Source organism: Nicotiana tabacum, chromosome 17, assembly GCF_000715075.1.
Source record: "Nicotiana tabacum cultivar K326 chromosome 17, ASM71507v2, whole genome shotgun sequence".
Classification (NCBI taxonomy): Eukaryota; Viridiplantae; Streptophyta; class Magnoliopsida; order Solanales; family Solanaceae; genus Nicotiana; species Nicotiana tabacum.
In genome coordinates this window covers 99,607,901-99,635,428 of record NC_134096.1, presented here as the reverse complement: position 1 = coordinate 99,635,428, position 27,528 = coordinate 99,607,901, and the positions used below count along the sequence as shown (strand labels likewise).

The 27,528-nt window shown below is 39.7% G+C and overlaps 2 protein-coding genes across 3 annotated transcripts; one reads left to right on the top strand and one right to left on the bottom strand.

The window, feature by feature from the left end:
• Positions 1-19,928: 19,928 nt before the first annotated feature.
• Positions 19,929-23,350, top strand: LOC107807502 (COBRA-like protein 4). 2 transcript variants are annotated; one of them, XM_075234735.1, is made up of 6 exons: positions 19,929-20,114; positions 20,329-20,408; positions 20,769-21,225; positions 21,312-21,459; positions 21,555-21,832; positions 22,373-23,350. In XM_075234735.1, the coding sequence occupies exons 2-6, from the start codon at positions 20,382-20,384 to the stop codon at positions 22,654-22,656; spliced, it is 1,194 nt and encodes a 397-aa protein (XP_075090836.1). In that variant the 5' UTR covers positions 19,929-20,114; positions 20,329-20,381; the 3' UTR covers positions 22,657-23,350. The 2 variants fall into 2 exon arrangements, with proteins under 2 accessions (XP_075090836.1, XP_016487396.1); XM_016631910.2 differs by having other exon boundaries at positions 19,929-20,230.
• LOC107807501 (protein COBRA-like) lies at positions 23,019-27,316 on the bottom strand. The gene is made up of 6 exons (XM_016631909.2): positions 27,013-27,316; positions 25,789-25,868; positions 24,865-25,321; positions 24,441-24,600; positions 24,072-24,349; positions 23,019-23,644 (listed from the first exon to the last, which is right to left on the bottom strand). The coding sequence occupies exons 1-6, from the start codon at positions 27,098-27,100 to the stop codon at positions 23,352-23,354; spliced, it is 1,356 nt and encodes a 451-aa protein (XP_016487395.1). The 5' UTR covers positions 27,101-27,316; the 3' UTR covers positions 23,019-23,351.
• Positions 27,317-27,528: the final 212 nt, after the last annotated feature.

The window sequence follows — 27,528 nt, the reverse complement described above, 5'->3', positions numbered from 1 at the left end:
TTTAACATCTGTAAAGCTGCGAGCTTATTACATCGTATACCCGAAAGAATTTTTGACGTTCTTACTCGCCTATAATTATCCTTAATTACTTACCTTTGCGCCCTTGTGCTCGTAGGGTTGCTTCTGAACTGAAATTTTTGACTGTCTTCTCAGTGGCACCGTTTTTGTTTTGTAACACTTATACGGTACCTTTAATAACCCCAACTCCTATCTGAATATTTCTCAAGGATTACGATGTCATCATATTTGCGAGACCGAATTCCCTATGTTGGATTTCACTATGTTTATCTTGCACAACCTGTTGATTTGTCTGTATCCACTTGTTTAGCCATGGCTAGGCTCTTCCTGAATCAACTACTAACTACACGTTAGTCCATTTTTATATCGATATTCTGCGTAATCTCTCTTGGGTTATATCCTTTGTCTTAACTTATCCCGCACACTGGCTCCTTATGTATCCAGTGTTCATTTGCATTTATTTATCAATAACATCTAGTGATGGAACCCTTACTGCCTCTCCCCGTCGTCATGCTTACATAATGTTCTGGAGTCGTATCATATCCGTAGGATGTGAATAAATGCAATCTCATTCCTTTCGCCTTTCTAACACAATCTTCCTTTACTATTCCATTGTTACCTTAACCATATAACTCCGACTTAATACCATATCACATCATCTTCCCCCTTTTAGGGGAGTACTAATATTTATTGCTAAGAAGATTTACTTATAAATGTTTCACCTTTTCATATTTGGCGTCTTTTCACATGTTCACGGACTCTTACTTGACTTGTGGTAACCCTTTTGTACCAGGGATAATTTAATTTCTTACACACAAAGGTGACACCTAGTGTAACTGGCACACTTAGTCCCTTAAGCTTAACTCTGCTCACAATGCTTGTTTTAGGGAAACGTCTTCCCGAATGACCTTTAAAAGTTATTCTTCTGTTTTCCATTCAATTATCGCCCAGAATGCGATCTCTAAAATTCTCACGATGTCAAATATTATCAAATCATTCGGTCCTTAATTCATATTCATTTTATCTTATTTACTAGCCCATACTAATTTCTATTACTCCGTGGGTCTAACTTTTTCTTCTGGTAATCACGTATGAGTCACCAACTCATTTCTCGAAATGGGGATATGACTTTATGGATTATACTCTTTTTTTGTCTCAAGGAATGTAACTTCTTGTCTTTTCCTTCACTTGACTATAGAATCTATAGTCCTGTCAGATTTTGATTTACCGTTATCATCCATTTATCACATCTTACTCATAATGCTTCATTTACTTTCTTCTTATTTTCCTGCTAATATTTCTGTATATCACCTTATTATGAAAACTTCTTCAAACCATTCTTTCACTTTTAGCCCCCCCTTGATTCAACTCACTGGTTCTTCGGGTTGCCTAACACTCTCTTTTTACTAGGGACGAGAGCCATACAAAGGTAAATATTTATCCCTTCTAGGATTTCAATGCCAATCTTCTGAAATTTCTGAACATTCTAGTATTCATATCTGATTGTACTATTCTAGAATGCACCATCTGGGTGTCTCACAAGGAGAACTATTACCACGTTTGCAATATCCCTCGAAAATGTGAGCTAATGATAACAATCCATCCACAATTTTGGATTACTCTAACCCCAGCTGGATGTTGATATCCCATCCTTCTCTTAAATTATATATGTTAGCTCCCACTGGGCATAACTGAAATGGGTGTTGTCAAGTGAATATATCTTTGTTATTGTTGAAAGTAACTCAGAATGCTTATATTTCTCTACCTGAATTGTAAATACATATAATCTTCACTAACTGGGTACCTCGTATCCTTATTCACCTAGTTTTTTTACTTGTTGAAACTTGTATATACCTTCTGATTCTCTCGTTGCTTTTTACCATAGGGGTAGATAGATATTCATGCCTTAGGTCTCCTTATCAAGAGGCTCACATGTCGTAGTACACACATATCTACTCAAGGCCTTACATTTACTCATCATAAGCATGACGCAAAATCGAGTTCCTCTTACTCAACTCTTCCACAGCCACATTCAATCTCTTACCAACTGTCTTTCTGGATATAGATGTCATTGTATAACGAATAAAATAGAATTTAGGAATTTGAATTTCTTACAGCTGAGCTCTACCACACGATCTAGAGTAAGAAGAAAGAGTAGCAGTCCTAAATTCCATATAGCATCCTGCTTATAAGTGTGGTGCACAACACACCCATAAACAAGACTCTAATAGACACAGCTTGTAGACTCCCTAGGACATAACTGCTCTGATACCACTTCTGTCACGACCCAAACCGATGGGCCATGACGGGTACCTGATACCTTACTCAACCGAGTACCAACGTAATGTATCTTTCGTATCATACTATCATAGGTAAATGAGCTGGAGAGGCTGTCGTGAGATAAGTAGAATAAAACATGAGGAAATACTCAATATAGGGTGACCCAACTTGATATACCGACTTATATATATGACGTATTGGCCTATAAGGCCATATCGGTATCTGTATACATGACATCTGTCTACAAGCCTCTAAGAGTACATAAATATCATAAAGGTCGGGACAGAGCCCTGACATACTAATCAATACATGTCTAAATCATACTGACCAAATAGGCAACTCCGGAGCAAGTAGAGTGTACAAACACCTTCCGCTGAGCTGATAGCCTACTAGGAGAACTCTCATCCTGTCTATCGGGACCTGCAGGCATGAAATGAAGAGTCCCCAAGCAAAAGAGACGTCAGTACAAATAATGTACCGAGTATGTAAGGAATGAAAATCAGTAAATCATAGACATGAGAGAAACATGGAGTAAAAGACTCGACATGTAAGTCTTAATAGCTCTGTGAATCATTTAATATTATAATGTCATGCATATGCATATAAATGTCATACCATGCATAGGTATATGCGTTCATAACATCATCAAGCCTCTGAGGGCATCCCATCATATCATCTCGGCCACTGCGGGCAAATCATCAACGTATACCAACTGATCAGGTGGTGGTGCGTATATAACGCCTTAACCTTTTCCCATATCCCATATAAATATATATACATATATACGTGTATATAACGCCATCTGGTCATAGGTCAATGTACATGTATAAATGAATGCAATGCATGAGAAATATGTCAATAAAATCTTTCGGAATATCATAAGACCACTATGCCTTTGATTAATATCATGAAATAAACTTTATCAACTTGCGTATTTTTCCGAGACCCATAAACAGATGATAGAATAATAAGACACATGGAGAATCAAGAATATAGACATCCCTAGTATTTCTATGAATAGAGTAATTTATGAAAGTTGCGTATTTGCTCGTTTCGTTTATATGGTACGAATCATGCCAAAAGGAAAGGAGGGATAGCCTTAACATACCTTAAATCCGTTGAGTCCTTAATACCTTCCAAAAAATTCTTCAAACAACTCAATTCAACCTACCACATCATAAGGAGATACAAAATCAGTGTTGAGTAAAGGCTAAGTCCTCAACTTAAACTTGTAGCTCGTTTACGTAAATTTGGGCAGCATCTCCTCTGGAACTAGGTCCTCCTCCAATATCATATACCAACAGCAACAAGAACACAACAATAACAACATGTAATAATTATTTTCCAACCTTATATCCATCACAATATACCACAAAATAGCCCACATGCCCTAATCACTTCATACATAAAACGACAACCAAAGTAGTGTCAAACAACTTAAAAATATGTAACGACGAACGACCAGCCTACCATTTCGTCATTATATGGTGTTTATCCACACCATTTGTCCTCCAAAAATCTATTAAACAGTAGAAAAATATACAGCCCAAAGGCAACCTAAAATAGCCCACAAAACAGTCCACAAAACAGTCCACTACAAGTCAAATAACTCGAACTCACGGCTTTCGATCACCGTCCCGTGAGTTTTAACTATTAGAAAATGAATTTATCAACATTACTTGATATTTAAGCACTTAAATACAGAAATTAGAAATTTTATTAACTATTAAATACATTCCAAAACTCAAACTACAAAGAAAAAGAGAGGTGATATAGCGATACTTACGTCGTAGGGATCGTTTTAATGTTATCGCTTCTTGATTCCGTGCCCGAGATGATAATATTCTTTGAAACACTAGTAGAGAGCTCAAATACAGGTTCTATGGTGTTCTATGGTCGGGTTCTATGTGAAAATGATGAGAGAGACGAGTTAAGACATAGTTATCAACGTTTGAAAAGTCAAAAGGTGCTAGCTTGGCACCCTCTCATTCGCCCATCTTCCGACGCTTATATCGTTTTATCCGGATGTCGTATGAATGAACGGTTAATTGCGTTGGAAACTACATTCCAAGACCTTAAATTTTATATATAATATGTCCCATAAAAATCTCATATAGCACATGAAATATATTTCTCAAAAAGCTTTATTACAGAGAAAATCCTTAGTCGATTTTTCCGCAACTTTAATCCGATTTTTTCTAAACTTCATGTTTTCTATCCAAACATCATATATAGCCATATTATGACTTTAAAGTCATTTAAATTATGATTAACAAGTCTTTATTACGCCACCTTGGGACACACAGGGTATAACAAGCAGCTTCTGAGGAGGGGAGCTCAGGCTTGAAAGGTACAAGAAGTACCACCCTTCTACTTTCAGTGGCTTCGCGTCAGAGGATGCCCAGGGTTTTCTTGAGGAGTGACACCATATCCTCCATACTAAAGGTATTGCGGAGTCTAGTGGGGTTGTTTTCACAACATTCCAGCTTAAAGGAGCGGCTTATCAGTAGTGGCGAATATATGAGTTGGGTAGTCCGACCGAGGCAGCTTCACTCACTTGGACTCAGTTCTCGAATATATTCTTGAGGGAGTATGTTCCCTAGAGTCTCAAAGATGCATGGCGCATGGAGTTTGAGCAGTTACGCCAGGTTTCTATGACCGTGTCGGAGTATGCGGTTCGATTAAGTGATTTGGCTAGGTATGTACCAACCTTGGTTGCTACTGTTAGAGAGCAGGTCCGTCGATTTATCGAAGGGCTCAACCCCATTATCAGATTTAGCATGGCCCGAGAGTTGGAGATAGACATCGCATACCAGCAGGTAGTGGGGATTTCTAGGAAACTGGAGGGTATGCTGACTCTGGAGAGAGGGGAGAGGGAGTCCAAGAGGTCTCGAGAGTCTGGCACATATAGTGGTACTCGTGCCCCAGCTTCAGCTCGTCATGGTAGGGGCTATGTGAGTCACCCTTTTCATTCTGCACTTCCATCTTCCAGCGGTATTCTGGCCACTCTTAGACCTTAGACTCTCTATTATGCACCGCCATTGTCTAGTGCACCTCCTGCACGGGGTGCTTTCAGCGGTTAGTCCAGCCGATCAGGCCCGAGCCAGTCACAGCAGCCACGTCCTCCGAGAACTTATTTTGAGTGTGGTGACACTCGTCATATGGTGAGGGATTGCCCCAGACTCAGGAGGGGTGAGCCTTCACAGACTACTCAGACTCAGGAGGGGTGAACCTTCTTATGACTAATCGAGATTGGGACATGATGGTACAAGGTTCATCATTGTAATATCGAGCCATGATGCGAAGTTAGGTTGTCGAGCTCGAGCCCCAGAGACCGATTAAGATCGAGATCGAGTCAAGATCGAGCTCGAGACCAAGAGACCGATCAATACCAAGAACGGCCAAGATCGCGATCGGGTCAAGATCGAGTTCGAGACCCAGAGACCGGCCAAGATTAAGATCGAGCCAAGAAACAAAAAAACTGTTATAGCCGCAATTGGGGAGAGAATCTCAGCGGAAATCACGGCTCGAATCAAGAAAAAGCTTATTAATTAATCTATCATGGAATCCCCACTATGTATTTTTAATTATATCCAAAATAGAATTCCCCCACTATATTAAGAGTTGTTATCATTTGTAACAAAGAGACATTCACTCTGAGATATATAGCAAAGAGAGCAAATACTATCCTTTTTTGGGTTTTTGATATTTAGTCATATTGTTTCTTCTACCAATAGTTCTTCACTCAATTTGGAGGTGATAAAATTTGAAGGCTTAGGCCAACTAGTTCATTTGGTTTGTATTCATTTCTTTTATAACTAATTTCGATATTCATTTACATATCTTTCCCGATTTGTATCAATTTATATCACGTATCTTTAGAATTACGTATAAATTCAACTCCACCCATTTTTCGGGTAAACAAAGTTTTAATACTCATTCTTCTTCTTCTTCATTATTCATCTTCTAATCTTCAATGTGATGCTCGTTTACGCATCAACTCTCTTAACCATTTAAGTAAGTAATTATTCCTGTCATAAGTTTAAGTTTTGTAATTCTTGTAATGCATAGACTTGTTCCAAATTAATGTGTTAACAACTATTTTTTTTTGATAGTTTAAATCTGGCACATAAAAATTGAAAGGATGTATATTTGTTATTTTTTTATGTCTGATTGTTAGAAAATGTACTGCACTACTACCTCTTTTTCTGTATGTGTATACATTTATTTTTATTTCATTAGTGATTTTATTTTTAGCTTGAAGATTCTTTTTTAAATGAAAATTTTTCGAGGTGGCTACTTCTGATTCATTATGCCGTATTTATTATATCATCATTACATAAATTTATGTAAAGATAGTATTTGAATATATGTTGGAAATTATTCTTTTATATATGTGAGAGGAAAATAAAGATTAAGGTAGTGATTTGGTGATGATAATCTGTGCAAATGCTTAATTTATTTAATATTTGAGTAGTTTTACTTTAAATTTAGTTTTATCTTTTTATATTCTATAAATTCAAGTGAGTTAGTCAATATCAATCATTTGACAACCGTAATAAAGTAGTAATATTAAGTGGGTGAAAACCTAAGATCTAGCGCTCTTCAATTAGGCTGTCATGCTTGGTCATTTTAATTGGAAAAATAAGGTTGCAAGAATTGTAAGAACTGACCTCAATAGTTAGCTTTTTAATGGCCACGTAAATGCAAACGATTTTTGAATGAACAATATTAAATTTCATTTGATTCTATTATAATTTTGTTGTCTTGACGTGTATAAGTTTTTTAATAACTTTCACAGGATAATACATGTCGTGTATGTAAAAAATGTGAATTACAAATTACATAGATGCCAAAAGTTCTGATCATGACATACAAGTTGAAATGTGAAAAATGAAACATATAATGTTTCAAAATAAAATATTAGGTATGAGATACACTTGTATTACATGTTTGGACCTAATAACATCAAAATTAATTTCATTACACATTGTCACATTGTACTAACCGGCTCCAACTTCATAGGGAATATGTCAAATAATGTTACATTAAAATTTCATGTTGCTCATCACACTCATGTATACTTTAAACAATAAAATTATTTTTAAAAATCTGTATTGATTAACATGAGATACACGTGTGGCGTCAAGGATCTAGTAAAGTATACTAAATTTGATTTAGTCTACATATTTAACAAATCTACTTAGTCAACTTGGTTCTTTCAACTCAAAGTCCAAAACAGAACCACAAGCTATAAGCCTGCAGACCCTTGACCTATGCGAAAATCTGCAAAACATTGTCAACATATTCTTTATTATTTATATAAATTTCCTGGTTAGTTACTGACTATGAGATTTTCTTTTTCCATTCTGATTTAGTTTGTAGTTTTTCTTACACGTGTTTTTATATAAGACATTTAAAATATTTTAGGAGCAGTAAGGCACTCCACGAACTGTTAAAACATATATAAGTAACTAATGCACAATTCAACATAAAATCATACTACGATAATTTTAGAACTTTACATCATTACTTCAAGTTATGGTTAAAGAGAATTGTTTTACACAGAAAAGGTGAAACAAAACAGAAAGAGATGGGAAGACAATAATGGTTTATTGAGTATCATACAAGCGTTTGAACACACCAAACCACATGCAAAGTCATATTCGTAACTAGACTTAAAAGGACCTTAGCTACATTCCTTGTGTCTTTATTTCCTTGTTTGTCTCTTTCCTTTTTCTTTTATTTGTAATTTTAATATAACTACAATAAAATTACACATTGATCCTGTCTAATTTTAAGGACAATTATTAAGTGCCATTGACAACCACGTTTTTCTCTTAGAATGTTAATTTAAGAGATCGTAGAGCTCATACAGAAAGTGAAGAAGCTTTCATGTTCTACCAATCGAGCATATTTGCCTTTTAACAAAAGAAGAAACAAAAAATTGATGTAATATGCTAATAACGTGATTTCTTTCTTCAATTCCAACCATGTCTTAAGTAAATAAGAGAACAAATTAAATACCTACTTTTTCGCAATTTTTTACTTACTTAGAAGAAAGAGAACTTGGGTGTCATTAATGAATTGGATTTCGACTTCCATAACTATTATCATGCGATTTAATCGGCCTAACATTTTTTGTGGGAATTCGATTAGCATTCAGTTTGATATCGTAACCTGATTTTCGATTCATCCCAATCGCCAGTTCTACTTGCCAAAAATTAGCCCATATATTGGAAATTAAAGAGAATTTAGGAACATAGTTGTATAAAATAGCCTATATATTGGAAATTAAGGAGAATTAATGAACATAGTTCATAGTTGTATTTGTCTTTGTATAGGAAGGGGACATTCTACTTGTTACCATGTCCCTACCAACTTTGACCTTCCTTTCCTTTCCTTAAGGTAAACTCTTGCGAGGTGTTACTACATTTTCACTTCGTAGTTCCAACTCACCACGTGAATATTTTTTTTCAAAGTACTCAATATATCCAATCTGGTAGTTGATGGGGGAGAGAAGGATCACTCATTATTTATATGAATTTAACTTATAGTACTATCGTTTGCAATACAATGAACTTTTAATTTAAACTATCAGTATAATTTAACATGTTATAGCAAGTTATATAATTATTGTTTTATTGTCTCATCTCTAATTCTACTTACCTGAAGTAATCTTTTAATAGATTTGATAATGTAAAATTTTAATAGTATATATTGAAAATGAAATCTCTCTTTATATGTGTAAGTCTTCACCGTAGTTGTTTACCCGAAAAATCGGAAAACGTTGAATTTAGGTGTGGTTCTAAGGATACGTAAATTTTTTATGATACAAAAATGACAATACCTGTATTTTGTTATAAAAGGGGAATAATCAATATGAAGGCTCAATGAGCAACATGAACTCTTGATGTATCTTGGGGAAGATGAGTCTATTGCAGTCTATACCCCCTTTTTATAATAGAGGGTCACTACTTTATCTATAACAACATAATAAAATAATGCATATAGTGGAGGACCCATGATGGTTTGTCTCTTCCATGATTCCTGCCCAGATTCTCTCCCTTGGTGCGGTTATGATGGCTTTTGTCGGCGGGCTCGGCACTGGCTCGAGCTTGGTGTTAGGTCGAACCCCCGGTCTTGGTCTGAGCCCGTTCTGCCTTGGGCATCGATATTCGGGGCCTTTGTCGGTCGGAGTTGCCTCGTAATTCGATTCGGATACGGGCTCGATAATGATACCGAGTTTTGCCGTCGATCGGTCTTATAGCTCGAAACTCGACGCCCTTACTCCGGAATTCGTCCGAGCTTGATATGTGGATACCCTTCGATCGAGACGTCATTGTCTTGGTCAGTCTTTATGACCGAGAATCAGTTTTGACCGTACACAAATAGTCCCCTCGTTTCTCGGAAAGGATGTGGCGAGAAGCGATATGATTTCTCTACGGCTCGATCAAATTTGTGTCGACGTTCCTATCGACCCCGATCATGACGTATGCGATAACTGTCCCATCGGTTCGGTATTAACGAGGCTTTTAATGTGTGTCAGATGGTGGTCGGCCACTGCTAATACCGAATCGTCATGCCTTAGCCTATAAATAGTCTTTCCAAACAATTTTTACCATTTCTCTTCTTTCAAATTTTTTTTATTTATCCTCTCTATTTCGCTGCTTCAGGGCCGCTTATACCAGATTTTTGGTGCCGTCCCTTCTTTCACCTTCCATCGCATTCTTAACTTTCCTATCAATGGTGAAAACTTCCAAAATCGTACCTCAGAAGGAGAAAGCTTCTTCCTCACGACCATTTGATGATAAGGCATCGGCGGAGCAGTCCGTTTATGACTATGTTCCTGGCCCGTGTATTTTGAAGACTGATTTTAGGGTGGAGAATCCTTCGTCTGTTCTGGGTCGATGTGAGCACGTATCGATGTATATGTGCTCTATAACGGAGGATCATCTCGAGGCCGTCAGAAAAGATTGCAACTGGGGTCCCGAGGTTGTGTTGCAAATTCCATCCTCCGATGAGAGCGTCACTACTTATGTGGAGGGGTTTTTAAGTGTTTATACTTATCCCTTCACATTGGGGCCCGTCGACCCGGTGATTATCGATTTCTGCAAAAGATACTAGGTCACTCTTAGCCAAATTCATCCCTCTTTATGGCGTATAGTGATCTTGTTGCGCTTCTTTTCTATCAAAGCCGGGGGGTGGATTTTTCTCTGAACCACCTCATACGACTGTACCGGCCTCAGATTTTTCGAGGACTAATTAGACTTCATCGTCGAGCATCGAAGGTTTTGAGGTCGAGCATCGATGAAGACAAGGATTGAGGTTGGATGGGTCGATATATTCGAGTGAGGACCCGTGATATTATTCCGGAGGAGAAGATGTCGTTCCCTGAAGAATGGAATTTTGATCGTAAGTGATTCTTGTTTTACCTTTCATGCCTTTTTTCAGATTTTTTCTGATGTACTTCCCTGATGTCCAGCTGCCCCTTGGATGCCACAAGTTGTGCCTGACCTCGAGGACTGGGTTCGGAAGTTAGCCTCAAGCTCCTCTTATGCCGAACGCGCTTGGCGTAATTTGGCAAAAAGAAGATGGGAGGCCAAGAGTCATGGTGAGGTTTGCTTCCTGTTTTCTTCGAAGTGTTCTGCGCGTTCTTTTTGTTACCGGTTTTCTTCGTGCAGGCGTAACCAGGGATGCCGCTCTGAGGCCTTCGAGCAGTGAAGAAGGAAACAAGTCCCTGGTTCTCAAACAGGGGAAAGATAAGAAGCGAAAAGCTTCCTCTCGGTCAGAGGACCCGAAACCCAAAACCCGAAGGGTGAGGAGAAAAGCAATCGCCCTTTCGATGGACTCGGTCCAACGACTGAGAGAATAAGGAGAAGAAGATAGCTCTTTGGCTTTGATAATTCGATATACGGAGGCCATCGAGGTTGCTAGAGCTCCCGAGCTGATGGCAGTTGTGCCTGTCGGGGTTGGTTATGAAGACCTGAGTCTCGACCGGAGTGCTCCGAGTGATTTGCTCGGGGCTATGACAATGGGTCATTCGCCTTCTCTTCCATCTTTTTCCGAGGAGGCGTTAAAGGAAGATCGAGAGTTGAAGACTCCCGATATCGGCGCTGGCTCTGGTGCAGGGGATCCTTTTAGGGATTGTTTTACTGGGGTCGACGATGGGTCCGATATCGGTGATGCTTCTCTTTTATTAGAGGAGGCTCAGCGTTTCATTACTCGGGTAATGATTCTTCCACACTTGATTTCTTTGTTCTTTTCCATACTTGACTCATGTTTCTTACTGTGCATGCTATTAATAGGTTTCGAGTCGATCTTAGCCAGTGTGAGACCGAGCTCCGGAAGGTCTCAGCTGAGAGAGATGCCCTGCGGCTTCTTTGCGGCCAAAAGGACGAGGCTATAAAGGATCTCCAAGCGGATTTGGCTAAGGTTCGTGAAGAAGGGGTCGAGCTCGATAAGCAGGTGAGCCTCCTTCTATTAAAGTATGGGTCTGCTTCAACTGTGGAAGTTAATCCTTCGTTGTCTCAGTTGCAGCAAAATATCGAAAAGATCGGGTTGCTTCGAGAAGAAGTCGATCAAATCCGTGTTGTATGCAATCGCTGGAAGGAGACCATCGACCGCCTCGCAGCGGAAAAAGAAACCATCTCAACACAATTATTATCGGCCGACGTTCAACTTCGAAGTGTCAAGCAAAAGGGTTTGGTTCAAGCTATGAAGATCGATGAGCTTGAAACACAACTTGCTGAGGCTAAGGCGGAGGTTGAGTCATCGAAAATCTTGGCGGATTTGTCCATTGCCATATATCGGGCTGATGCCGAGGCTGCTCAGATGCAGGCCCGGGAAGCGGCGAAGACCGCCGATACTCGAGCTCATTGGGTTGCCGAGCTTGCCAAGTGTAGGTCTCGGAGGGAAACCCTCGAGGAGATACACGCTCGAGGTTTCGACCTTACCGATGAGATAAAAGCGGCAAAAGAATTCGAAGCGGAAGCTGAAGCCTTGGCTTCTGATGATGATGATGATGATAATGATGGTAGCAAAAGCGGATCTGAGGAAGGGGAAGAGCTCGACCAAGAAGCTTAGTTTCTAGCTCTTCATGTTTGTAAATTAATTGCGTAGGCAATTTTGTACACACACACACACACACACACACACACACACACACACACACACATATATATATATATATATATATATATATATATATATATATATATAACAAGGCAATTTTGACCCCGTAGTCTATGATCGATCAAATTTGTAGCCCCTAGGTTTGCTTGTTGAGTCGATGATTCAAACTCTGAAGGAACATACTCCGCAGGTGTAGTGTAACGATTGAGTAAATGTAAACTCAAAATAAAAGTAGCTTATCGGCCGTCGAGTGAATGTTTTCAAACTTGCAATAAAGGTAGCCCGTAGGCTTAATAGTCGAGTGAGTGTTTCGAACTCGAGATAATGTGGCCCGTGGGCTTAATAGTCGAGTGAGTGTTTCGAACTCGAAATAAAGGTAGCCCATAGGATTAATAGTCGAGTGAGTGTTTCGAACTCGAGATAAAGGTAGCCCGTAGGCTTTATAGTCAAGCGAGTGCTTCGAACTCGAGATAAAGGTAGCCCGTAGGCTTAATGGTTGAGTGAATGTATCGAACTCGAGATAGTGTAGCCCGTGGGCTTAATAGTCGAGTGAGTGATTCGAACTTGAAATAAAGGTAGCCCGTAGGCTTAATGGTCGAGTGAGTGTTTCGAACTCGAGATAAGGGTAGCCCGTAGGCTTTATAGTCGAGTGAGTGCTTCGAACTCGAGATAAAAGTAGCCCATAGGCTTAATGGTCGAGTGAATGTATCGAACTCGAGATAGTGTAGCCCGTGGGCTTAATAGTCGAGTGAGTGTTTCGAACTCAAGATAATGTAGCATGTGGGCTTAATAGTTGAGTGAGTGTTTCGAACTCGAGATAAGGGTAGCCCGTAGGCTTAATGGTCGAGTGAATGTATCAAACTCGAGATAATGTAGCCCGTAGGCTTAATAGTCGAGTGAATGTATCAAACTCGAGATAATGTAGCCCGTAGGCTTAATAGTCGAGTGAATGTATCGAACTCGAGATAATGTAGCCCGTAGGCTTAATAATTGAGTGAATCTTAATTCTGGCCTCAAAATAAATCTCAAGTCATTGTACATGTGTTTATGTTTTGCGCCTATGTTCGGGCCGATCTACATGAGCATGGTTCGTTTTGACCATTTGGCTCTTACAATATTTCCTCTTGGAACCCTATTGTTGTGAAATGGCTTTTCCTGTATCTGAATTTGATGTATTTGAGGCCCTGATGCATGCCCCCCGGTATTCGAGGTCGATTGGATAGAGGCCTCGGATACTGTTTAAAAGTGCACCGCGATCGATGGTTGCCTCATTAAAAACCTTGCCAAAAAATCCATTTGGGATGAAATCGGTCTAAGGAAAAAAGAGTGGAGCACGTGCTTTTAAGCGAAAGATCCATCTCAGCTTTGTGGTGTAGGTTCAAAGGCTCTGGATGGTTTAGCGATCGACTCCACATAGCAACATTTAGCTTTTGTCCGTAATTTCTGCAGGGGTTAGTTAAATAAATGTGGGAAGTTCGTACCTTAGCAGTAGTACCGTTTTAGATGTGATACATTCCAACTGCTTGATAGCTGTGTGCCGTTTATGATGCCGAGCCTGTATGATACTTTTCCGACGCCCTCGAGCACCTGATATGGTCCCTCCCAATTCGGTCCTAATTTCCCTTCGTTTGGATTCCGGGTATTGATGGTGACTTTCCTTAATACTAAGTCCCCGGGTTTGAAATGGCGAAGCTTAGTTCTTCGATTATAATACCTTTCGATTCGTTGCTTTTGGGCGGCCAATCGGATGAGGGCAGCTTCTCGTCCTACGTCCGATAATTCAAGGCTGGTGTTCATGGCCTCGTTATTTGATTTTTTCCGTCATGAATCGAAATCTGGCACTAGGTTCACCGACTTCGACCGGTATCAATGCTTCGGAACCATACACTAAGGAGAATGGGGTTGCCCCCGTGCTGGATTTTGACGTTGTCCGGTATGCCCAAAGGACTTCGGGCAGTATTTCTCTCCATTTTCCCTTGGCGTCGTTCAACCTCTTCTTCGGGTTTTGAAGAATAGTCTTGTTTGTTGATTCAGCCTGTCTGTTCCCACTGGGGTGGTATGGCGTTGATAGTATCCTTTTTATTTTGTGATCTTCAAAGAATTTTGTGACTTTACTACCAATGAATTGCTTCCCATTATCACATACTATTTCGGTGGTTATCCCGAATCGGCATATGATATGATCCCAAATAAAGTCTATAACTTCCTTCTCTCTTATTTTCTCGAACGCTTGCGTTTCAACCCATTTAGAAAAATAGTCAGTCATAAATAAAATGAATTTGGCTTTACCTGGGATCGATGGCAGAGGGCCGACGATGTCCATTCCCCATTTCATGAACGGCCATGGGGATAGGACCGAGTGAAGCTGCTCTCCGGGTTGATGGATCATTGGCGCAAACCTTTGACATTTATCACATTTATGAACAAATTCTTTTGCATCTTTGCTCATATTAATCCAATAGTATCCTGCTCTGATCACTTTTCGAACTAATGTGTCGGCGCCGAAGTGATTCCCACAAGTGCCCTCGTGTACTTCCCGGAGGATGTAATTAGTATCTCCCGGACCTAAGCATACTGCCATTGGTCCATCGTAGGTCCTTCGATATAGTGTTTCGTCAGTGTCCAACATAAATCGAGCAGCTTTTGTTCGTTGGGTCCTGGAATCTTTACGATTTGACGGGAGCTTTCCGTTTTTTAAGTATTCAATAAACTTGTTTCTCCAATCCCAAGTTAAAATAGTAGAATTTACTTAGGCGTGCCCATCTTCGATTACCGATTTTGAAAGTTGAACGACAGTCCCCGAGCTCAAATCATCTACCTTGACCGATGATCCCAAATTCGCAAGAGCATCGGCCTCATTATTCTGTTCTCGTGGAATATACCGTAGAGTCCATTGTTTGAAATGGTGCAAAGTGATAAGTAGTCTATCCAAATACCTTTGCATTCTACCTTCTCGGACTTCGAAGGTTTTGTTTACTTGACTCACCACCAGCAAAGAGTCACAATGCGCCTCGATGACTTCTGCTCCCAAGTTTCTAGCTAGTTCGAGACCTGCAATCATGGCTTCATACTCGGCCTCGTTGTTAGTTAACCTGATAGTTTTAATAGCTTGCCTAATAATGTTGCCCGTGGGGGGTTTCAAAACTATGCCTAGCCCGGACCCCTTTACGTTCGAAGCCCCGTCTGTAAAAAGTGTCCATACCCCTGAGGATATACCTGATTTCAGAAGGAGTTCTATTTCGATTTCGGGTACGAGGGTTGGCGCGAAGTCGTCCACGAAGTCTGCTAAAATTTGAGACTTGATGGTCGTACGGGGTTGATATTCGATATCGTACCCGCTGAGTTCGATGGCCCATTTGGCCAATTGGCCTAACAGTTCGGGCCTATGTAAAATATTACGGAGTGGGTAGGTGGTTAATACACTTATGGGGTGACATTGAAAGTACGGCCTTAACTTTCTGGAGGCGCTTACTAGCGCAAGTGCCAATTTCTCTAAGTGCGGATACCTTGTTTCAGCTTCTCCTAAGGTTCGACTTACGTAATAAACAGGAAATTGCGTACCTTGCTCCTTTTGAACTAAGACACTGCTAACGGCGACTTCCGATACCGCCAAGTATAAGTACAGTTTTTTGCCTATTTTTGGAGTGTGAAGCAGTGGTGGGCTCGATAGATATCGTTTTAATTCCTGCAACACTTGCTGGCATTCTGATGTCCAGGCGAAGTCGTTCTTCTTTTTAAGTAGGGAGAAAAATTTGTGACTTCGATCTGATGATTTTGAAATGAACCGGCCTAAGGCTGCAATTCTTCCCGATAACCTTTGTACAACTTTCACGCTATCCACGATGGTAATGTCTTCGATGGCCTTGATTTTGTCGGGGTTAATCTCGATTCCCCGATTTGACACCATGAAGCCGAGGAACTTGCCCGAACTGACCCCGAAAGCACATTTCTCGGGGTTGAGCTTCATGTTGTATTTCCTAAGAATCTCGAATGTTTCCTGCAATGGGTCAAATGGTCCTCTGCGCGCAGGGATTTAACTAGCATGTCATCAATATAGACTTCCATTGATTTACCTATTTGTTCTTCGAACATTTTATTTACTAGGCGTTGATAAGTAGTTCCTGTATTTTTTAGTCCGAAGGGCATTACGTTGTAGCAATATGTTCCATATTGGGTTACAAATAAAGTCTTTTCTCGGTCGTCCGGGTTCATCTGAATTTGATTATACCCAAAATAGGCGTCGAGAAAAGTGAGGATCTCGTGGCCAGCCGTGCCATCGATCATGCGATCGATGTTGGGCAGTGGAAAAGAATCTTTAGGGCATGCCTTGTTCAAATCTTTATAGTCCACACACATTCTAAGTTTGTCCCCTTTTTTAGGCACTACAACCACATTGGCTAACCATTCGGGGGTATTTTACCTCCCGAATGGACCCTATTTTGAGAAGTTTGGTTACCTCATCCTTTATGAATGCGTGCTTTTCCTCGAACTGGTGTCTTCTTTTTTGCTTCACCGGTCTGAACCTAGGGTCCAAGCTTAGCTGGTGCGTCGTTATGTCCGGCGGGATCCCTGTTATATCTAGATGGGACCAGGCAAAACAGTCTATATTATCAATAAGAAATCGAATGAGTTTCTTCCTGAGTTCGGGGATCAAACCCGTCCCCAGGTATACCTTTCGCTCGGGCCAGCGTTCGATCAGTATGATTTGCTCCAGTTCCTCAATCGCTGATTTGGTGGCATCGGAATCATCAGGGGTTACGAAGGATCGAGGGATCCATCGATCATCATCTTCTTCAATGTTCTGCTTACCTGACTAGGTCGAAGCCGATGTCTGTGATTACTATTTGGCGTTATGTTCTTCGATTGTATCTCCTTCTGAACCCGTTCTTTTTATCGGTGAAGATGAAGATATTGATTTTGCTTCCTCGACGGCAAACATTTCCTTTGCGGACGGTTGTTCTCTGTACACTGTTTTGACACCTCCCGATGTAGGGAATTTGAGGACCTGGTGTAGGGTCGAAGGTACAGCTCTCATGCTGTGGATCCATGGCCTTCCGAAAAGGGCGTTATATCTCATATCGCCTTCGATCACGTAAAACTTTGTTTCCTGGATGGTTCCGGCCACGTTTATTGGTAGGTTTATCTCGCCTTTAGTGGTTTCACATGCCATATTGAATCCGTTTAGAACCAGAGTTGCGGGTACGACCTGGTTCTGCAGGCCGAGCTGTTCTATGACCCTCGATCTGATGATATTGGCCGAGCTACCTGGATCAATTAACACACGCTTAATTTTAGTTTTATTCATGAGTACGAATATTACCAGTGCATCGTTATGGGTTGGATGATTCCCTCTGCATCTTCATCATTGAAAGACAAAGTCCCTATGGGTGTGTAATCTTGAGTTCGAGATCGTTTTTCCCTCACAATTGATGTTTTTAGTGCGTTTAAGCATTGGTCCCGGAGGGGTATCGACGCCGCCGACGATCATGTGAATGACATGTTGCGGTTCTTCTAGCTCGTTTTGCTTGCCGAAGTCCTTGTTCTTGAACTAATTCTTCGCCCTATCACTCAGAAATTCCCGAAGGTGCCCTTTGTTAAATAAGCGGGCTACTTCCTCTCTTAATTGCCTGCAATCTTCCGTTCTGTGGCCATGGGTGCTATGATATTCGCACATTTGATTGGGATTCCTTTGGGCAGGATCGTTCTGTATGGGTCGAGGCCACCTGGTCTCTTTGATGCGTCCGATGACCGATATGATGGCGGATGTATCGATGCTGAAGTTATATTCCGATAATCGAGGAACTTCTATAGGATCGGCATATTTATCAAAGCCGCTCTTACTCATAAGTCCCCGAGAATTTTGCCCCCGATTAGTCCTTCCGTTGTTCCGAACCGTATCACGTGCTGAACCGTTATCCATTCGATTTGTGACGTATGGTTGGTATCGGTCTCTGTTCCTCGAGAAAAGGTTTTTGTATGATTTTTTTTGAATCAAGCCCTTTTATCATCGGCGGAGCCCCCGAGATTTGATCGACCCTAGCATTATATGTTTTCACTTTTTTGTCGTTGGCTTCGACTCGTTTTGTGAGTTCCTCGAATAATTTAGCAATTTTAGGAGTGGTCCTTGATTCTTGCTCGTTTGATTTTACTATGGCGGGCTCCGTTACGGGGGTGACTTCTCGAAGAAGTGGATTGAAGTTCGGCCTGCTTTGCATATGAGTTTGGCTCTGTAACTGAGCTATCGCTGCTTGTTGGGCTGGTAGCATTTCGAAAATCATACGCAAGCTGACCCCGATTTTTCCCGTGTTGTGGGTGTCTCGGGCTATGGGTCGAGTACCGCCCTGAACGCTTCTTTCCGGTTCAGAACGTTGATTCGCTTCTAGAGCTATTTGTGAATTGATATCCAATGGTACTTCGGCTCGAATTTCGGGTTCTTCGATCCGAGCCTCGTTGTCGTTGTCAGGTAGCCTTCCGGCCCCGGGAGTCAAGTTGTTGGTTTCATCTTGAAGGCCGGCTTCGAGGTCGATAGGTAGAGTCATTGCTGATTTGAGGTTGTAAGCTGGAGTGTACTGTAGATTTATATCAAACAATCATTGTTATTCTTAGCCCCACGGTGGGCGCCAAACTGTTTACCCGAAAAATCGAAAAATGTTGAATTTAGGTGTGGTTCTAAGGATACGTAAATTCCTTATGATACAAAAATGACAATACCAGTATTTTGCTATAAAAGGGGAATAATCAATAGGAAGGCTCAATGAGCAACATGAACTCTTGATGTATCTTGGGGAAGATGAGTCTATTGCAGTCTATGCCCCCTTTTTATAATAAAAGGTCACTACTTTATCTATAACAACATAATAAAATAATGCATATAGTGGAGGACCCATGATAGTTTGTCTCTTCCATGATTCCTGCCAAGATTCTCTCCCTTGGTGCGGTTATGATGGCTTTTGTCGGCGAGCTCGGCACTGGCTCGAGCTTGGTGTTAGGTCGAACCCCCGGTCTTGGTCCGAGCCCGTTCTACCTTGGGCATCGATATTCGGGGCCTGTGTCGGTCGGAGTTGCCTCGTAATTCGATTCGGATACGAGCTTGATAATGATACCGAGTTTTGCCGTCGATCGGTCTTATAGCTCGAAACTCGATGCCCTTACTCCGGAATTTGTCCGAGCTTGATATGTGGATACCCTTCGATCGAGACGTCATTGTCTTGATCAGTCTTTATGACCGCGAATCGATTTTGACCGTACACAGTAGTCCAAATGGCTTCGAGTGGGTTCTTTAAAATACAATCTTGTCATGATCTGGGAAAAAATTAAACAGGGAGAATTAATGATCGTTGGAATGTTATAGTCAGATATCAAGGACAAGAGAAAAAAAGAACAAAAACAGGCTGCGTACATAGTACTATTACTAAATCGTTGCTTCAAGTTTCAGAAAGGCCAACAGCAATATAAATAGAGCTAAATGAAAGAAATGGAAGAAATGAACAGTTGTTGGTTCTTGGTACAAAAATAAACTCATAATATTTCTCATCGACTCATATATAATTCCAAATTGCCACTTCTTCCTTTTATTACACCTCTTTATTTCTACAAAAAACTAACATTATATTGTGATCCTGGCAATATCATCTTATTAATTCTACTCATCTTTGGAAGTGGAAAACCAGATAAAAGATTGTGTATGTAAAAATCATATATAGATTTTTATTTTATTTTTTGCTATAACAAATTAAAATGAGAGGTTTGATTGCAGTAGCTGGCTTCTTCTTCATTATTGCTCTCATTCCTCATGCAGGTGTTTCAAGTCAACATACTCGTTTCGTATTCGTTTTCGTTCTCGTTCTTTTCAAATTTTGTTTTCGTTTACTCAAACAAATATTTGTTATAATGCAGCTGCTTTTGATCCATTGGATCCCAATGGGAATATCACCATCAAATGGGATGTTATGTCTTGGACACCTGATGGCTATGTCGTAAGTTTCCCTTAATTTTGGATTTAATCTATAATACGCTATCATATTTGGACACTTATATGCAGTTATCTTTTACGTCACCTAACTTGATGGTGCAAATTCTTTTGTACTGTCATTGTATATAAGTTTAACCAATTGAGTTTAACTTCTACATACATATATATAATATATGTATGTAAAAGAGATCAGGTTGCTTAAAAGATAATTACAGGTAACCATGAGATTGGTAACACTGAAAAAAAGGCAATTTACCTACTGCAAAGTTAAAATATTAAGTTAAATCCTTTGCGCGCAAGTGGTTTCCTAGCTAGATGAGCCTATTTTGACACCTTATGTATGATGTGCATGGAACATTTGCAGGCAGTGGTAACAATGAATAATTTCCAAATGTACAGACATATCATGACCCCTGGTTGGACCTTAGGATGGACATGGGCTAAGAAAGAAGTGATCTGGTCTATGGTGGGTGCACAAACCACTGAACAAGGTGACTGCTCTAAATTCAAAGGCAACATCCCACATTGTTGCAAGAAGAATCCCACTATTGTAGATTTGCTCCCTGGAGTTCCTTATAACCAGCAATTTACCAACTGTTGCAAAGGTGGAGTCTTGGCTTCTTGGGGCCAAGATCCTCAATCTTCTGTTTCTGCATTTCAAATCAGCGTTGGCCAAGCCGGTACCTCAAACAAAACCGTTAAACTTCCTAAGAACTTCACTTTGCTTGGTCCTGGACCAGGTTACACTTGTGGCCCTGCAAAGATTGTCCCTCCTACCAAATTTTTCACACCTGATCTTCGTCGAAAAACTCAGGCCTTAAGTAAGTCATGTTCGTCAATAAAATTCAGAAGTTAATTTCACGTATGATCATTGAACTTTATTCACTAATGACTGACCCTTTTGCAGTGACATGGAATGTAACATGCACATACTCCCAGTTTCTAGCCCGAAAACACCCGAATTGCTGCGTCTCTCTGTCAAGTTTCTACAATGAAACCATCACTTCTTGTCCTTCTTGTGCTTGTGGTTGTGAGAACAAACACAAATGCATCAAGTAAGTCTCTACTTTCGGACATCAATTGCACATCTACAGAAGGAGCACAAAGATTTGATTTTTAATACTATTAATATCTTATGACAAATATATAGGAGCGACTCCAAGCTACTGAGTGTGGTTGGGATAAACACTCCGAGAAAAGACAACGCACCACTAATACAGTGCACGCACCATATGTGCCCAGTTCGAGTGCATTGGCATGTGAAGCTCAACTATAAGGACTATTGGCGAGTCAAGCTTTCTGTAACCAACTTCAATTACAGGATCAATTACACACAATGGACTCTTGTTGTACAGCATCCAAATCTTAACAATGTAACACAAGTTTTTAGCTTTGATTACAAGCCTCTCGTTCCCTATCAATCCATCAGTAAGTTCCTAATCTCTTTGAAATACTCTATGTATATATGCAACATGATTAGAGGTGCCAAAATCAACCCAAATATATATTTTGTAACTCGCCCAATCCAACCAAGTTTAAAAAGATTAGGTTATGACCCCTTTATAGACTTGACTCTTGAACGGTTTAAACACGAATGACACATCAAACTATTGAGACAAAACGGGTCAAAATAGTGTAACCTAACAGATCAAAATGCAACTCAAATCCAAACATATAAGATCAAATATAGAGAATAGGAATTATGTAAATTTGGAAGAACTTAAGCTAATAATTTAACAAAAATGCATTAACTTTCACATTTTTCTATTTTTTTAAAAAAAATGAAAAGGATAGAAGGTTGGAATATGTTAGGTGTGTTATGGTCTGTTATTTGACCCATCTTGATCAAACCCATCAGATCGTGACATGTTTATTGATTTGACGAGTTCTGTCCTGCATAAGTTGACCCAGCTCGCCCATTCACCACCTCTAAACTGGATCATGATATATGGCTAAATTCATTTGCAGATGACACAGGAATGTTCTATGGCATGAAGTTCTTCAATGACCTACTGATGGAAGCAGGGCCATCTGGGAATGTTCAATCAGAAGTGCTTCTCCAAAAGGACAAGAACACTTTCACTTTCAAACAAGGATGGGCATTTCCCCGGAAAGTTTACTTTAATGGCGACGAGTGCATGCTCCCACCACCAGATACTTACCCATACTTGCCCAGCTTTGCCCATCATAGCTCTGTTGCTGTTTCAACATTGTTAATTTCCCTGCTTTTGCTTTTGATTGTGCTCGTTTGACCCTTCCTCCAGTTTTGTCAGTCACTGAAAATTTTGAAGCTAAGATAACACATGCTCCGGGTATTCGGATCACAGGTACATTCTTTGATAGAACAAATTGGGTCATGTCTATGTGCTGCAACAAATTTTGTATGTGTATTTGAATATCACACTCAATTCCAAAGGAAAATTGAGCTTCTTGGTTCATTATAAGCATTCATATGTGAAAACTTCATTCATGTCATGCAACATTCACAGAATGACAACATTTTATAGAGTATAGCATTTACATATATGCTGCATTGAAATACTGGAAAAGCAAATGTACCTCAGCTGAGGTATACAGCAACATTGCACCACAATCGATGGAAAACACGAATGGCTGGAACAAAATGCGACTGCTGTCGCAATGTATCTTTATACAGCTAGTCATTACAAGGCGATAGTGGAGAAAACAAACTCATCAAACAATTTAATATAGACAGTTATGTGCTCGTGAATTGACCGTTATTCTCATACAACCTAGAGACACTATGAACTTGACAAACCTACAAAATACAATTAGACTGCTAAAATAGACTATGGCAGCAACCCTTTTAGGATGAAACTAATTTTTGCAAACCAAGGAGAATGCGCCGGTCTTCTCAGTAACAAGAGTGTCAACCCAAAGATAACCGACAGAAACAGACACTTTGCACTATACAAGGTATATACTTTTAAATGTGAGCAAGGACAACTGTCATCGAAGACATCAGTGTCACCACTAATTTAAGCAGAGAGACCTCCCACCGAGAACCAGCATTTGGCAAGTATGGATACGCATCAGGAGGAGGCATCACACAGTTATCACCATTGAAATAAATTCTGCGAGGAAAAGCCCACCCCTTCTCGAAAGTGAAAGTTGATGCATCCTTTCGGAATAGAAGCTCTGACTGGACATTTCCTAAAGGACCTGCTTGCATCAGCAGATCATTGTAGAATTTCACACCCCATAGCATAGCAGTGTCATCTGTAAAAACATCCAGAAGGTTAGTCGTGCCATTTTCAACATCTCAGCTGATCTTGTAGGTATATTTAGGTACCGAAATATTAAGTGCAGTAACAACCAAAAGTTATGACAAATGTAGATCAAATTAGAAAAATGGAGAAGCAGATCCCTTTTTAGGATATCCCACAAACTGTCACATTCTAATACTAGATGCTTTCATTCCAAAATTACCTTCCAATTTTAGGTGCCTTCAAACAGCCCTTAGAAAGCCTTTTTCTTACATAGGAGATAGTATAAACATGAAACACTTCAACTTTTTTTAACATATGTCGAAAAAGCTATAGCAGAAATATTATTAGACGAACAGAAAAGATGCTAATCTATCTAATTCAGAAATGAAACAACAGCAACTAAATCTCAGAGCATTTACAATAAGATTGAGACTTACTGATTGCTCCATAAGGAGTCAGTGACTTGTAATTGAAGCTGAATAACGTAGTGAGGTTATCAAAGTTCGGATGTTGGACAACTAAGTTCCATTGGGTATAATTCATCCGGTAATTGAAGTTTGTTATAGTGATCTTTACTCTCCAATATTCCTTGTAGTTGACCTTGACATGCCAATGAATTCGAATTGGGCACATATGATTTGTGCACTGTACCAAAGGAACGTAGTTGGTCTTCCCATGGTCTGATACAACTGAAGCTAAGTGCGGCGTTTTTGAACTGCAATGAAGCTTGAGAAGGAAGTATTAACAAAAAAAACTTAATAGAAAAACAAGGCCAAGAAATTGGTCAAAATAAGTGTGGGTCATACTCTACACAATTTCCACGCTGAGTGCCATTACTCTGACAGCCACAAGTGCACGTCGGGCAGGGCACAATCGTATCATTGTAGAAGGATGAGAGGGAGACGCAACATGTAGGAGTTTTTTGAGCTAGGAACTGTGAGTAAGTGCATGTGACATTCCAAGTCACTGTCAAGGACAGTATAAAAGGTTAGAACTTAATCTTCAATAGATTGCAACTGCATGTATCTTCATGAGCTTGACAATAAAGATTTGTAAGGTGAAGATGTTCAGGTAGTTACAGCTATGTTTTGTAAGGGAAATAACAGCTTTCTGAGAGGAGGTTTTCCGTATTTACACTTTTTGGGTGAGGCGTTGAGACTAAAACATTAGGCACACGAGTTGCCAACCATAAGAATGAAAAATTCAAAAAACTTGAGCCAAGTAACTCACTCATAGCCTGGGTCACTCTTCTCCCATCCGAAGAGACGAACTTAGTGGGTTTTACAATTTTAGCGGGTCCACAAGTATAACCAGGCCCTGGAGCCTTTAAGGTGAAGTTCTTAGGTACTCTAACTGTTTTATTGGTTGTTCCAGCTGCACCAACACTAATTTGGAATGAGCTAACGGCAGTGGTTGGATCTTGCCCCCATGAGTTGATCACTCCTCCCTTGCAGCAATTTGCAATCTGTTGGTTGTAAGGAGTTCCGGGCAGCAGGTCAACAACTGTTGGATCTTTCTTACAGCAATGTGGAATATTTCCTTTATATTTTGAACAATCTCCCTGCTCTGTTGTTTGACCTCCCATCATGGTCCATATGACTTCCTTCTTTGCCCACGTCCAGCCCAAAGTCCAGCCTGGTGCTTGAATGTGCCTATATTGTTGAAAGTTGTAGATCGTCACCACAGCCTGTTAAAAACCAAACGGATAATTACCAGACACTTCCTGTTTGAGAAATGCTTATAAGAAGATGAAATAAAGAGGAGGGAGTCAAAAGAGACTATAAGCTTAAAGGCTAAGAAACTATGCCATGTAGGCTGAAGCTATCAAGATGAATAAAGTTCCAATCTAGATCTAGCTGATCAAGAACTTGAAACTTCGTCTTGTATCAACGGATGAAAGAAAAAATGCTTAGAAACTGCATCCAGATTCAGGAAAAAACGACTTTAACTTGGAAAAGGGGGTGAAGGGTTAAATCTATTTAGCTAATATCAAACTCAGAAAACTGAAAACTGAAAGAGCAATGCGCATGTCAAATTGGGAGTTGCAGAAGGTGAACAATAAGCTATATAGTTCGGATTAGCCTATAGGATGAAGGTGATCCATCAAAGGGAGGTCCAGATTATTTCGAGATGATCAAGGTTACTGTTACTTACCACATATCCATCAGGTGTCCAGGTGATCACATCCCATTTTATTGTAATGTTTCCATTTGGATCAAGTGCATCAAAGGCATCTATTGGAGAAAGGAAGAAACAAAAAGTAAAATATAGTCAAAAAATTGCCTATACATTCCTACACACATGCAATGCAATATAGGCGGGGGAAGTGAAGACATGTAGACACGTCTCAGATACAATGTTAATATTGGTACACAAAATAAATAAAAAATATCTGCATTTGATATGGTGGAAAATGCTTCCATGAAATATATCTTCCACAAAAAGTTTTTACTTTGAGAATCATTTTTTGTATATAAATCTTAACGTCCATTTTAAATGCCTCCTGTTATATAATTGTGGTACCTAAAGTTCTCCAATATCACAATATGACCAACTACAGAGAGAATAACAGTATTGTTTCAGATTGCTTATCAGTTCTAGACTTATGTTTAGGTTCATAGTCAACAGGCAAATGATCAAAGTACAGAGTCACTGGTTCAGGCACGGGACTCAACTATAATGATTTCCTCCAATCTTATATCTCAGAGAATGCAGTAGCTGCAAAGAAGCGCCATATATTTCATGATATCATTATATTCAGCGAACTTGATCATGGTACGATGAAGACTGTTGCTATAACTGTTACTTTTTCCATTATCCTGTTGAAATGGTCAAGGTACTAACCTTAATAAAAGCGAAAATGGTATCGACCCGACAGAGTTTTACTGTAATATTCATTATATCACACCTCAAGAGAAGCAAAAGTAAGTTTCTTTTAGAATCACATTGATTACTCTTCAAGGTTTAAATTGACCCACAATTTTATTTTATTGTATTTATATAGAGAAACTATTAGCGCTACTCATTTTCTTCAAATCGTGCTAGAAAAAACACAAAAATTCCAATCTTGGAGTTGAATTTCCCCAAGTATAGACCAAATCAACACCCAATGTTCTGTTGCCTAATACTAGGATTTTGCTTGGCCAGAATTGCATTACTCACACAGTCCCTCACTAAAATATGTACAGCCATAGAAAAGAGAACTAATCATTACCATAAAAATCAATCTTTTTGATACTTAAAATCATAAATAAACATGCTAATCTCTCAGAAAATAGCCAATAGAAGCAATTCAAGATTAAGAGAAAATGGAGTTACCAAGTAGTTTAAAATCCAAAGGAGTAATTCAAGAACTAAACTAAACCCAAGATTGCTGACCTGATGAGGAGAAACTGAAGCAAGAAAGCAAGAAGAGTAAAAGTATGGTGGAAGCAGAAATTCTGGTAATAAATTTGAATAAATCCATTGGGGTGGTAGCAGCTGTAAATTTTCTTGAGCTTTTTATGGGGTTCTGTCCGCTCAAGTTCTGCTACTGAAGCGAGTAAAAGAGATGGACAAAGACTGAAGTGGCAGTGGAAGAAGCTAGAACTCTGAGGCTCACAAGTCAAGCTTGTCCATTGAAATAAATTGGACTTTATCGAAGTGCTCGTAGATAGTAGCCAAACCACTGGCCACTATTACACTATATATGGTGTTTTAGAAGTAATCAGTATATTTTTCACTAAGAAATTACCAATTGAATAAATAAATATTTTTGTTGCTTTCCCTATTCCCTTTAATTTTTTTTATCTTTTTCCTGTTGTAATCAACCACCAACTCCTGTTTCTAATCCATCCTTATCTTGCATTACTTAGGAAGTTTTTTGTTTTATCTTTGCCAAGCAGAGTCCGCGAA